Here is a 13,880-nt window from a genome sequence, read left to right as displayed (position 1 = left end):
TTGTGGCGGGCAGGTCTCAGTTGAAGGTTTCCTCCAGTGCCTTGGTTTGAAATCAGCTGAATTAGTTTCAGAAAAACTCTGGTTGTGTCATCCTTGGCTTTGAGTCCAGAAGGATCTGGTACTTCAGAGGTTGACATTAATGTGAAGACCACCTGAACTTTCAGCAAGACAGGAAAAATGAACCTTCCACTTTCTTTAGAGTTAGTTGCCCTAAAACTAGTTTTAATATTCAGGCTTGAGTGAATGTTAGGAAGGCTGGTGGATTTGCTTGCCCTTATTCATGGAATCTGTTACAATGGTTTGTCACCTTGGTTCTTGAGAACAATCCAGCAAAGCAGCGAGGAGATTCCTCAAAGATAATATAAAGTAGAATTCAATTGAAAATTGGCTTAGATTAGTGGTCTGTACCTTCAGAGTTCAGGAAAGGTTTTAGGTTATAGACAAAGGAATAGCTGAGACAGAAAGAGGAAACAATGGGTAGTTGGAGTTGTGCGTATTTTCTCATAGTGACATGAGTGGTGTCTTCTCTTTTTGTTACATTCAGAACAGGTTGTAGCTTGTCACTTCTCTTGAAACCTTCAGATACCTTTGGGACATTATCTTGCTTATGAGTGAACTAATCACCGAGAAGGAGGTCCTGGATTTCACCTGAGTGGTCTGACGAAAATAAGTCATTGCTAAGGATTGATGTATATTGTTAATTTGTTTTTGTTTCTGTTTTTGTTTCTGTTTTTGTTTTTGTTTTTGTCAAAGAATACATCTCAGAGGAGAGCATGCTTTACTCAGAAGCAAATACCATTTAATCCCACTGCTAATCCCAATGTGTTAGCCCTTCAGGTGATGCTTGCACATATCATTCTGAGACTTCCACTTGTGACTTACTCCTTGGGACAGAGTTTGAAATACTAACTCCTGTCATGGAGAAAAACAAGTTTACACCTGATTTTACTGAGGACATGATATGAGAAAAGGTTTTGAGTCATCTGAGAAGATGCCTTTGGAAGATAATATTATATGTCTGAAATAAAAAAATGATATGCAGATCCTTTTGTTCTCACCAGTCATCTTGGACGTATGTGTGTGGTTGCAGCGAAGTCGTAAAATTAATCCGTGGTACTGTCAAGTGTTTGCCTGATGAGACATTTCTTGGAAAACTTTCCGTTGCATAGAGATGACAGTGAGAGAGGAAGCCTCTAGTGTGTGGGAGCATTCATGTTGTTAGAGGATTCCACTGGAAGCAAGAACGTGAGAGATGGAGTATGTTTCTTAGGCTTTGGAAATGTTCTTCAGAGAACTGAGCTTTTGTGTTTGCTTAGGCTGAATAAGAAATCTAGAACAAGTTCAGTGTTTCACTTCTTGTGAAGGTAGGACTCTTGCAGATTCTTTTTTTTTTTTTTTTTTAACTCAAAATCAGCTTGAAGGGGACTAAACTGAGAAGCAGTAGCTTGTTTCTTTGAAGAGGTTCTTCTATCAAGAATCTATTGTTCTCAGACATTGACAGTTAAGTTCTTTGAAACATTAGATGGATTCCATTGTATTAATGATGTTCTCATTTAGCATCCAGTGGAAGGGTATCATTTTACGTCAGAACTTCTCTTGATTCACTTAGCCTCCATCTTCTCGCCATGGTTCAAAACCTGATGTGATTTCACCTAGCGAACAAGAGGCTTAAACTATCCATCTGACTTTCTGCTCACTCTCGAAGTTCTTGGATTTGAAATTTGAATAGCATTGTTACATTTTAGAAAGGTCATTTTATCTCTAAAAAAGAAAGAAAGAAAAAAATTGCCCTTAATGTTTCTGATATTTTTATATCAGAGAATTATGAAAGGAATTGGATGAGGAGAGGCTTTTATATTTCTGAAATAATACAAATTAAAGTGCTCAGAACAGACTTCCATTAAGAGTGGCAGGCAAATCTCCCTAGACAAAGCTCTGCCTCTGGGCCTGAAGTTTTCTTTCCAGAATGTTCTAGGGGTAGAAGACCTATGAGAAACTGAAAGGAAAAAAATCAGCTTGCAGGGACTAATTTGTTCCTTTTTCCAGATGACAAATCCTCTGAGGGAAATTGACAAAACAGTGGGGCAATTAATGGATGGACTGAAGCAACTGAAGCTGCATCGCTGTGTCAATGTCATCTTTGTTGGAGACCATGGTAAAGCTTTGTTTTCTCTTTGCTAATAGGACAGCTACATAGATCATGTTTCTGATGGTGTTGAGGGGAGGAGCCCTTGCCCTCAGAATCCCAGATTGTATTCTTCACCTCCTTCCCTCTTTCTTCAGGGTAGGAAAAGAAATCAGGCCGTGACTCCTAAGTATGAGATGACCTGAGATGACTCTGGATCATTCTGATCAAAACCAGGGACTTCCTGTGTCTTCCTTTTCTTTGCAGGAAAGAAAATCTTTCTGCAAAGTTCTGTGTCTTACTAAAGTGTGGCAGACAATTTGCTTGTGGTATTAATCTCTTCCTTTATGAATGTGACATATTAGGTCCTACTACCTCATCCCCAAAAGGAGCCTACAGAATTTATGTTGGCTAAAAAAAAAATAAATCTAAGTATGATAAGAGGAAGAGACATAGGATTCTTATCAAAGAAGAGGTGTATAAGTAAAATGATAACCTTGTATTCACTGAGAGAATTTAAGACCCAAAGCAGAGGACCCTGCTTCAGTTACAGAAACTGTTAGAGAGAGGAAGAAGCAGAGCTTTCCTAAATCACTATATAAGGTACAAAAAATTCATGACTACTTTTTTGAACATCATAAACATAAGATATTATAGAGCTTGAAGGGAGTCCTAAGAAAGCATTCTTATTTCCTAGCTGTGCATCCTGTAATCTAGAGAGTGCCTCCTGTATTCCAGAACTATCAAATTGAAGGAGTTACCCTGGAATGTGGGACTGCTCCCTTCAAAGAGAGAGTTTGGGAGAAAAAAATTGGGAGACTCTTTGGTAGTTCTGTTAAGAAGGGCAGGCAAGTCTCCCTAGTCTAAGGTCTGCTTTGGGCCTCTAGTTTTCTTTCCAGAATGTTCTAGAAAATCTAGGAGAAATTAAAAAAAATTTTTTTTTTGTGGGACTTACTCTTTGTTAGGGGCTAAATGTGACTCTGCAAAATCATGCCCTGTGAGTTTGACTTGGTGGAGAGCTACAGATAAGGCAGAGAATCTGGAGCATGTGACACGGCTGATTCAATTTAAGTTGCCTGGAGGTGTCAGGAGTATTGGGTCACAGGCTGGAGCCTGATGTCTAAGAAGTGGATGGGTCCCAATGAGTCATATGCTGGAGCATTATAAAGGTCTTATAAAGATAGATGAAAACCTTGTCTTACCAGGTGCAGGCCTCTGAAATGAGTAGATTGCTTTGGTTTGGGGAAACCATAGCATCCCTTTCTTAAAAAGTAGTATGCCCTAGTGCTTCAGAGTCTGGGATTTGGGGTAAAAATGGATTTCAATGGAGTTCAGATTGCACTATGCCACGTAAGAGCAATGAGACGCAACCTCTTCAAATGTAGAATGAGAACACTAACACCATCTACACAGAGCTAGTCTGGGGATGAGAGGTGATGATGCTTGAGAAGAATTTCACATATGGTCTTTGAGAGCAAGAGAGATGGTTCACCTCTGGGGTGGCAGAAATGACTTCTTAGACATGTAACAAATTGAAGATCCTTCCAGTCTTCCACTAATATGTATTTGGAGACTTCCTCTTCCTGAGGTAACAGTGTGCTAAAGCGTAGTAGCTGTTCATTGTTTTAGTTTTTCTTTCTGACAGTTTAAATGGTAAAAGACAAATTATATACCCTTCGTGCTATGTTGGGATATGTTCTTGTCTTCCTTCATTTCAATTTCTATTGAATAAGAGGTGGGGTGTCTTGATCTAGGAATCCCAGAAGGGAATGATTTGGATTTTATAAAGTTTGTAACACTCTGGGTTATATTTCTTTGTTCTAAAACCTTAGGACATCCTTTACAGAATCCCTTATTTCCTCCATCTTGGAGAATATCTATATATGGGATTGTGCAAGGCAGTTTATGAAAGGTTCACAGTTCCATGTCGTCTCAGAAATTCCAAAATGACCAGCCACCATAATTTATTGTTCTGAGATTTCAGTTTGGGTTGTTCTTTACTTATTTATTTTAAACATTGACCAAGACTTTTTTTTTTTTTTCTGGTGGGGGCAGGAAACAAACCTTACATGGGGGAGGAATACTTGCTGGTTAAAAAAATTCCCTACCTAGACCCTTCTTGTGTTCTAGTCGCTAGCCTTCAGTTTTGACTGATTACATTGTTTACAACTTGTTTTCAGCAATATTTTGTTTTTCAGTTTGGGTGGTCAGTGGGGCTGACATTTTTTTTCTCATCTCTTGTTGCCAGTATTGTTTTGTCAGTAACATCCAAGGCCACCAGTGGAGACAGAGTGAGGACTGGTGATTATGTGCTCAAGTCAAGAGATATATTAGAGAGAGAGAATTGGAAAATGACATTTTATAAAAGAGACACAGAACTATATATTGCAGTTATTTATACCACCCCCAGCTGGGAAGAGTTTGAAGCAATCTAGGACTTTTTTTTTTTTTTTTTTTAGAATAGACCTTTTGATGATGACTATGTAAGTAGCTTAAAAAATGATCATACTTCTTTTGTCTGGCTGTTCTTGCTGAGTGATTGTTGAGATGATGCATTTTTAATCTTCTAGCACTACAAGATGATGTGACTAAATCAAAATCTGGTGAAGAGTGATATAAAGAAGCATTACAAAATTTAAAGTCAAGTTAAGACATATCAAAAGAGAGGGATCCTTGCGTTAAGTTGTTACAAACGAATTAAGGAGATGCCTGGATGTTATTTTTAGTGTTTCTGCTAGGAATTTAAGTTTATAATTGCCTGAAAACACTTCTTTTTCTCCCCATAGGAATGGAGGATGTCACATGTGACAGAACAGAGTTCTTGAGCAATTACCTGACCAATGTGGATGACATTACATTAGTGCCTGGCACTCTAGGAAGAATTCGGTCCAAATTTAGCAATAATGCTAAATGTAAGTTGATTCTTAAAATACCAAGTTGTCACATGGTAATATAGTAGAGTAGAAAAGGCTTATTCTCTGAAGCTGGAGTATTTGGGTAAAAAGCCAAATTTTGCTACTTCTTAGCTGAGTGACCTTGAATAAGTCACGTAAACTCTAAGCCTCAATTTTTTTCATCTGAAAAATGGGATGATAACAGCCACGACATCGAGTTATTGTGAAAATAAATCTCTGTACGTCATTTAGAGTGGGGCACATGGTTGCATTATGTAAATATTTGCGTGTTTTCTTTATGTGGAAAGTACACTTAGTTTGAGACATGCATATAACCATGAGCTTTTGTTTACAGGAGAGGAACATTTCTACAAGAGGTTCATGCTTACTCTTTAGCTGAAGCTGGGGAGTCCAGGGCAGGGTGGGCAGAAGCACACTCAGACCCTGAACGTCCCTAGGAGTCCAGCGGAAGGGGACTCTTCACTTTTATGAGAGTGATTGACAGAACCCAGGAGAACTGTTACACCCTTGGGAAGTGGTGGCCGTTCTGGAAGATTAGATATAAACAGGAACAATCTTATCACTAATGTTGTACACATTCAGGGCATGATATGCTACTGACAAGAACCTTTATTTTTTTGATTTTTAAAAAAGATTTTATTTATTTATTCATGAGAGACACAGAGAGAGAGAGTCAGGGACACAGGCAGAGGGAGAAGCAAACTCCCCAAGGGGAGCCCAATGTGGGACTTGATCCCAGGACCCTGGGACCTTGCCCTGAGCTGAAGGCAGATGCCCAACCACTGAGCCACCGAGGCATCCCAAGAACCTTTATTTATGGACTAAGATGTTTTAGGTGGTGCCCACCTAGCTTCTGAGAAGTCCACCGTTTATTGGAGACATGCTGCGTTTTTGGGGGAAAAAAATCCCTTAGAGGTTTTAGCCTTGGGAATAAGAAACCATTGGCACAAGTGTAAAGCTTTGGAAAATTAAGTTTTTCCCCAAACTGCGTTCCTGAGTCAACACAAATGGGAACCATTCCAAGGTCAGCTCCAGGCAACGTTGTAAAATAAACAAATCATCTGTGTTTCTGCGGCTTCTCTTCCATGCCCTTTCCATCCTCTGCACCCTCCCCTCTCCTCTGCTCACTTGAGACAGGCAGGCCCTGGCCAGAGATGGGACACCAGTCACTATGGTACCTGTTGATTTAGTACCTGCATTTTAGGGCTTATGCAAGAAAGGTTTTGTCTATTTCAAAAGGTCCTTCAGGCATCAATAAATATAATGGGGAGGCTGTTTTAGGGGAAAAGGAAAACTTTCTTGGAGCCAATGAAATAATAAGTACCAATGATTAAAAATTTCATACTTTAAAACCCTTGCATATATGTGATTCTGCTTAGTGAAGGTCAGTAGAGTGGGAGGTTAGCAGCACAGACAATGGTGGCAGGATGTCTGGGTTCAAATCCCAGCCCTGCCACTCTATGACCTTGGGCAAGCTACTTAAATGTTCTGTGCCTTGGTTTCCTCATTTATAAGGCAAGGATTGTTGGAAAGATTAACTAGAGATTATCTACATATCACTTAGATTAACTTTTAGCTCGTAGTCAAAGTTGTATAAACGTTAGCTATAATGATGACGTCTTGGTCACATCACTATTTTCAGCTAAATACATACACAGTCATCTTTAATCCTTCCAATAACCCTGGGTGACAACTTTTACTATCCCCTTTTGCAGACAGTAGAAACCAAGGCTCAGAGAGAGATGAAGTTACTGGCCAGGAGTATGAGAGCTAGGAAGTGGCTGGGCTGAGGTGTGAACCCAGATTCGCCAGTTCTTAAGCATCAGCCTGTGCTGGGACTTCTTTCCTTCTTGCAAAGGGGAAAGCCGTCAGCATGAGAGGCCTGAGAACTTCAAAACTGAAGGGTTGGTGTCCCAAGCATGGAATTGGGCACTTGTTATTTTCCAGTAATTCTCTGGGATTTATCTGAGCACAAGATTGCCCTAGGCTATTTATTTTTCTTCATTATCAAAGAACGTGAACTCACCCAGTTTGGTTCCTTTAAGGACTGTGGTTTATGAACGCACAGAGTGTAGAACTTCGATGAAACATGGCTTGCTCAGCTGGATTGTTAGAGTCCCAGTGTGCAAGCCCCACTCTTCTAAATGTCCATTGGCTTAGTGAAGATTCTAGTAGCACCTGCCTCCCAGAGTAGCTGTGAAGGACCAGAGAGTGCCTGCAAAGCTGTCACAGAGGGACTGTACATGATAGGGACACAATTTGGGTTAACCATTGTTGCTACTGTTATTACTTCCTTGCTTTATTAAAAGATGCAATTATGGGGCCCTTGGATGGCTTAGTCAGTGAGGCATCTGCCTTAGGCTCAGGTCATGATCTTAGGGTGCTGGGATCGAGTCCCACATTGGGCTCACTGCTCAGTGGGGAGCCTACTTTTCCCTCTACCCTCCCTCTGCCCTGCCTTGTGCTCTCTCTCTCAAATAAATAAATAAAATCTTTAAAAAATACACATCTAAAGTTTAACCACAATTAAAGTAGAATGGGGTCCACATTTTAGCTTTGGATTTCATGGCTTTAGAACCCAGGTTCTGAAAACTCCCTTTGAAACATGTGTACTTATACTGCAAGGCAAGCTTAGTCATGCATTTTCAACAAATAAGAACAAATATTTATTTGTATTTATTAACAAATGCTTGTTGAACGCCTACTAAGAACAAGGCCCCAGGGATACAGCAGGAAATGACATCGGCATGAAGATTAAATCTCAGGGAGAACTGCTTCATGAGAGCTGCTATCTCTTCTGTACTCTGCTTTCCTTTTCTGCTGGTTCTATAATGACATACTAAAGCAATTTTTTTGAAAACAAAACAAAATCCAACCAACCTACAATCTGCTGTTTCTCTCCACACCCCCCCAAAAGGGGCCTTCAGATAATACAATCCCATCCACAGTTTATACACAACCATCATTTACATAGTTTTGCTTTTAGCTAGTTCAGGGTACTGACTAAAATATCTTCTGTCTGCTTGTAGTGAAGATAAAGGAGGCACACACATGTGCGTGTCTGTGGCTGGGGAGGAGCAGCTCTTTGGAATGAGACCCGTGGTGTTTCGGAAGAAACAAAACTCCCTTTAGAAAAAAATGAGTCAATGGAGTAGAAGATTCATCTTAAAGTGGATGATAACTTGTTTCCAAGATCGGTAGATAAATAGGAAGTTACACTGAAAGCCCCAAGTGCCCAGTTTGGTTCCTGATGTCAAATTGCAAATACACTGAAGCCAAGATCCAGGGGGATCATTCGGGGGGGGGGAAACCTAAAGAAGATGTTTACCTAGCATTATCCTTGCACCCCAGGAGGAGGAATCCTCTTTTAGAAGAGAAGAACCAGATTTAGCAGGGAAATTTACCATAGGAGTATTCCCATTTAATACCTACATTCTTCACTTATCAAAATATTAAATAAAAAAATATTAAATACTCACACTTAATTTTTTATATGTATATATATATATATTAAAGTCTTATTTATGTATTTGAGACAGAGAAAGAAAAAGAGAGAGAGAGAGGGAGAGAGAGAATGAGCACAAGTGAGGGGTGGGAAGGAGCAGAGGGAAAGGGAAAGAGAATTTGAAGCAGACTCCCCGCTGAGTGCAGAGCCCAACACAGGGCTCCATCACATCACCCTGAGACCACCACCTGAGCCAAAACTAAGACTTGGACGCTTAGCTGACTGAACCACCCAAGAGCCCCAATTTTGCATGTATCTTAAACAAAGCCTACAGTGATAGCTCTTCTAAGTGGGGGGGGGAGGGGGGTGGAGAAAGAGAAAGAACTGAGTCTTTTGCTGTAAAAATTATTTCTTTCAGGGGTTATTGTCATGGCTTTTGAAATTGTTTTCCTTCCCTTTTTGAACAGATGACCCTAAAGCCATTATTGCTAATCTCACGGTAAGTGTTGCATGTCACCCAACCTCTGCCCTTGGAGGAGCTTCCACACACTCACCTCCTAGGCTCACCTACCCTATGGGGCGGGAAGAACATTTTCCTTACTGCCCTGCAATCCCATATATTTGTTTCTCTAAGAATTTTCAAAACTTCAAAACTGCGGACAGCTGCAGGCTCCCTAATGGGCTTGGCAGTGATACAAACTGAGAATATTTGATCTTTCCATTAGAACTGAAAAGTACTCATTCATGAGTAAACAAATCCTTACTCTCTCTGAACCAGATCTGCCCATCACCGTGTTCCATCATCCCCCCATGCAGGATGTAATTACAGGACCGAGTGTGCGTCCTCCTCCCTTCCCACCCCACCTCCCACCCCTTGACTTGAAGTAGTTGGAAAAGGCTTTAGAGTTTGAGTTGCTTTTAGTGATTGTCTCACAAGTCAGGAACGTATCTTAAAAATTCCTAACTACCCTCTTCCATGTCATCTACCAAGTTATCAAATCCCTTTTGAACTTACTTGTTTTCAGCTTATATTATCTGATAGGGGTTAATAAATTCCATTTACTCACTAACCAACCTTGTGTTTGGTTTAAAACTTCCTTTGACTTTCTAGAGAGAGAATATCTAGGACTTTTCTAGAAAATATTCCACATAAAGTCCAATGTCCATTTATATTTCAGTGTAAAAAGCCAGATCAGCACTTTAAGCCTTACATGAAACAGCACCTTCCCAAACGCTTGCACTATGCCAACAACAGGAGAATCGAGGACATCCATCTATTGGTGGACCGCAGATGGCACGTCGCAAGGTAACTTGGGGATTAGCAGGGACTGTTTTTGATCTTCATAACCACCTCTTTGGCAACTGGAGTGCTATAAGGTCCTTAGCCATCAAAAAAGAAAAAAAAAAGAAAAGAAAAAGAAAAATCTCAGTTGGAAATCCCATCATTTGCAAAGACTTTTTAAGGCTAGATAAACAATTAGTGCTGAGCCAATGCAGCTCTGATTTCTGGATCCCACCTCTTGGTGTCTCTTTGAGGTGTCTCAGTGCATCTCTGTGTGGTCTCTCTCTTTTCATGTTTAAAATTTACATTCTAGCCTCTATTCTTATTACTTGAGTAGGTCTAAAGTGTGCCTGGGACATTGACCTACCACAACTGGACTGATTTGGTCTTGGTTGACAAGACTTAACTGGCAGCAACATCTTTAGAAGAGTTTAGAAAATGTTGTTAATCTTAAAACTTCTGTTACTGTGGGCATGCTTTATATTGCCTTAAATATATCAGAGGTTTACCTTCTTTTGAACTATAAAAGACTTTCCGATATTTTTTTTTTAATTTTTATTTATTTATGATAGTCACACAGAGAGAGCGAGAGAGGCAGAGACACAGGCAGAGGGAGAAACAGGCTCCATGCACCGGGAGCCCGATGTGGGATTCGATCCCGGGTCTCCAGGATCGCGCCCTGGGCCAAAGGCAGGCGCTAAACCGCTGCGCCACCCAGGGATCCCAGACTTTCCGATATTTAAGAGACCATTTCTTGCTCTTGAATCTGGTGTAGAACGTGTCCAGAAATTCTAAGCAATTCCAAAGGATTTATCATTAAAAGCTAATCCATTTTCAAACATACCTGGCAGAAACCTTTTTATGCTCACTCTTGCTCTGATTTCCTCCTTAAGAAAAGCTCTGTGAGCCGATCTGTGGTAATAATTGAACTACCATACACACTCTAGTTGGGTACTTCAATGAGCTTACAAAGGAGAAAAGATGTTGAGAAGGTGGCAGTCTTCTAGAAACTTACATCAGTATGAACCATCTGGTGAGACACATGTGACAAATACATAAATATCCTACCGTTGTTGTCAAGGGGCTACACAGAGTTAAATATGTAGGATGAGGAAGAGAGATATATGAAGACCAGAAATTATTGAAATAATTTAGAACAGACATGAAGAGTCTTCATGGAATAGTTACAAAGATGTGAACAACATGGGTTTGGCTGAGTGTGTCTTCTGTTGGACCTTTTATGTGGCTTGAAAGAGAGCAAGTTTGGTGCACTTGGTAGGTTGATATGAAGGAAAACTAGGAGCTGAGTAGAAGTGAGTGATGAGGACAGTTGACCAAATTAGCAGAGACCACAGCTGGGTATTTTGATCATTAGTTAATTTTTAAAACTTCAGCTCTTGTGTTGTTGAGTTATCATTTGTACATATATCATTATCCTAAGTGGAAGTACTTTTCTGAGAGTGGGGACCCAAATGTTTAATTTGTTTTCCACCAAGTACTTTAGTTCAGTGAGATAGACCTTGTAAGTGCTTACAAGGATTCATAGAAATGGGACCCATGGGAAAATTTGTATTGATTAACATGAAAGTGTTTTGGAAAAGTGCTTCATGACACTTAAGCAAAAGGCATCTTCCTGTCACAACTAGGAAGGTCAAGTGGTTTTGATGCCTAGAGAGCAATGTTTTCACTTTCTATTTCTAAACAGAGATGTCTAGGTAAGTCTGAGCTTTTGTTTGATATGTCACTATTAAATGTAGGTTTACCACTCAGTAGTACTCTCTAGTTACATTATACTGATAAGTAGATTTGTGTGCAAAAATTTTTAGAAAATATAGATCTCTATTCATTGATGAAGAGTCCCATGTTTAAAAAGTGCCTATTATGTGCTTGGCATTGAGCCTAGTGATGGGGATATAGGAGTGAACCAGACAAACATGGTCCCAGAGTGGAGAATCTTACAGTTTTGGAGCTGGTGAACATAGGCAGACAGAGCATTACCTGTGACAAATGCGTTGCTCAGTGCCAAGCATGAGGTACGAGGAAGGTACTTGACTTCTGTTCAGAGGTCCCCAGGTGTCCTGGGTCAATTGTCAAAATAAAGCCACCTGGAGAAAAGGAATAGCATCATCTTTTCATCACTGTAGAAAGGATACAATTCAAATAGAGACAAAAATGCTTGTAAAGTCCACTTCTTAGAATGTTTTTGTGTGACAAAATTGGCTTTTATAGGGGGATTTCATGAGAAATCCTGACTAATCCTACAATTATTTCTATGTAGGAAACCTTTGGATGTGTATAAGAAACCATCAGGAAAATGTTTTTTCCAGGGAGACCATGGATTTGATAACAAGGTCAACAGCATGCAGGTATGACCGTCATGCTGCGAGTTGAACATGTATTTTAGTGATTTTCAGGAGGGGCAAAGAAGTGGGCATGGGTGAAATTGTACAGTATTCCTAAATAGGGGAAGAGTTAATACTGGATATTAGCAATGTCTAATTGTTTCTGTTAATTTTCTTTTCTTTGGGAAGACTGTTTTTGTAGGTTATGGCCCAACGTTTAAGTACAAGACTAAAGTGCCTCCGTTTGAAAACATTGAACTTTACAATGTTATGTGCGGTAAGTCACTTATTTAATCACAGCTGATGAAGCGATCTAAGCTATCATATGAACTTCCTCAAGGTCAGAGAAAGAACTGAGGTGTCTGTTTTCTAGGACCACTTCACCTCCAGCAAAAAATGGTGGTAATGTGCCCACTGGTTCGAAGGACAGAATCTCATCCCCTTCTAAGGCTTCTTTGTCTTCCTTTAACAGTTGACTAATGGGGAGTTTTCATAGTGTTGCTGTTGGCAGCCTGTGGCTGATCTCACATCACATTACAGTTTGACACCACTGGTCAGAGAGCCGGTGAAGCAAGAAGAGTTCCTCACAGAGCTTTCTCCCCCCTCCATCTCTCGTGTTGCAGCCCAGTGAAAATGTTGCCAGCTTGTGTCCTGGCCAGCTATTTATGTGCTCCTAATTATTTTTCTTCCTTGAGCTTCTACTTGCTGAATGAGGACAACTTTTCCTATTTAGTAAGGGAGTGCCAGTCTGGTGGTTAGAGGGGGAGTCTGAAAGTCGGGTCTCCTGGGTTCTTTTCCCATCTTGGCTGCTAGCTCTTCCCTGTCCTGCCTCTCAGCTTAGGCAAGTCACTGTGTGCCCGCTTGGCAACTGTTCACTTGCTATGAAATCAGCCTGTTCATTTCACAGCAGCCTTTCAAGGCACTGGGCCAGAGCCTCCTCTTCTCCCCATACTCCTGTGGAGTGCATTAGAGGGCAGGCTAGGGGTTATTTATTGATCATAAGTCTCATTTCAAAAGGTGGGGTGAAAAGTCTTAGCAGTGTAGAAAGACATTGACACTGACATCGGTGGTTCCTGTAGCTATCACGGACATAAGCAATAGCTAGTCAGGGCCCCGTACATTCACTCTTTCTTTTCAAGAATGTCTCTCTATGGTCGGGCAACGAACAGGGCTATTTCAGAAAGCCATGGCAAGACATGGTGAAACTAGCATGGCTCAGGAACTAAGAAATGAGTACCTACAACTAATTTCGTCTATCCAATTCTGATTTGTGTTCAGAGTTTTCAGACCCTTGGAAGGTGAATGGCTTTGACTCTCAATATATCTCATCAAAAAATATTTATAAAGCACATGGCATCATTTTTTCTCCTCACCAGATCTCCTGGGCTTGAAGCCAGCTCCGAATAATGGAACCCATGGAAGTTTGAATCATCTCCTGCGCACTCATACCTTCAGGCCAACCATGCCAGAGGAAGTTACCAGACCCAACTACCCAGGGATTATGTACCTTCAGTCTGACTTTGACCTGGGCTGTAACTGTGATGACAAGGTAGAGCCAAAGGTAGAAATAATCTTTATGTTTATCAATGGAGGAGCTTGTTGGGTGTAGAGCAGTGCTGTCCAATAGAACTTTCCGTGATGAAGTAAATGGTCTATATCTGTGCTGGCCACTGGCCAGAGATGGCTTTTAAGTACTTGGAACTAAAATTTAAATTGTGTTTAATTACTTCAAATTGAAAGAGCCATATATGGCTTATGGCTACCATACTGG

The 13,880-nt window shown here is 40.5% G+C and overlaps 1 protein-coding gene across 10 annotated transcripts in view; it reads left to right on the top strand.

Annotated features, from left to right (window-relative positions):
- Positions 1 to 13,880, top strand: part of ENPP2 (ectonucleotide pyrophosphatase/phosphodiesterase 2) — a 111,357-nt gene that overhangs the window by 71,417 nt on the left and 26,060 nt on the right. For 8 of the 10 annotated variants that reach the window (XM_035718476.2, XM_035718410.2, XM_035718261.1 and 5 more), the window contains 7 exons: positions 2,047 to 2,155; positions 4,912 to 5,037; positions 8,953 to 8,984; positions 9,664 to 9,791; positions 12,046 to 12,133; positions 12,299 to 12,386; positions 13,486 to 13,670. In XM_035718476.2, the coding sequence (XP_035574369.1) occupies positions 2,047 to 2,155; positions 4,912 to 5,037; positions 8,953 to 8,984; positions 9,664 to 9,791; positions 12,046 to 12,133; positions 12,299 to 12,386; positions 13,486 to 13,670 (756 nt within the window). The remainder of the gene's footprint in view (positions 1 to 2,046; positions 2,156 to 4,911; positions 5,038 to 8,952; positions 8,985 to 9,663; positions 9,792 to 12,045; positions 12,134 to 12,298; positions 12,387 to 13,485; positions 13,671 to 13,880) is intronic. The other 2 variants (XM_035718330.1, XM_035718248.1) reach the window with 1 other exon arrangement.

Source organism: Canis lupus, chromosome 13 (genome assembly GCF_003254725.2).
Source record: "Canis lupus dingo isolate Sandy chromosome 13, ASM325472v2, whole genome shotgun sequence".
Lineage (NCBI taxonomy): Eukaryota > Metazoa > Chordata > Mammalia > Carnivora > Canidae > Canis > Canis lupus.
This window is presented reverse-complemented; position numbering and strand designations above follow the sequence as displayed.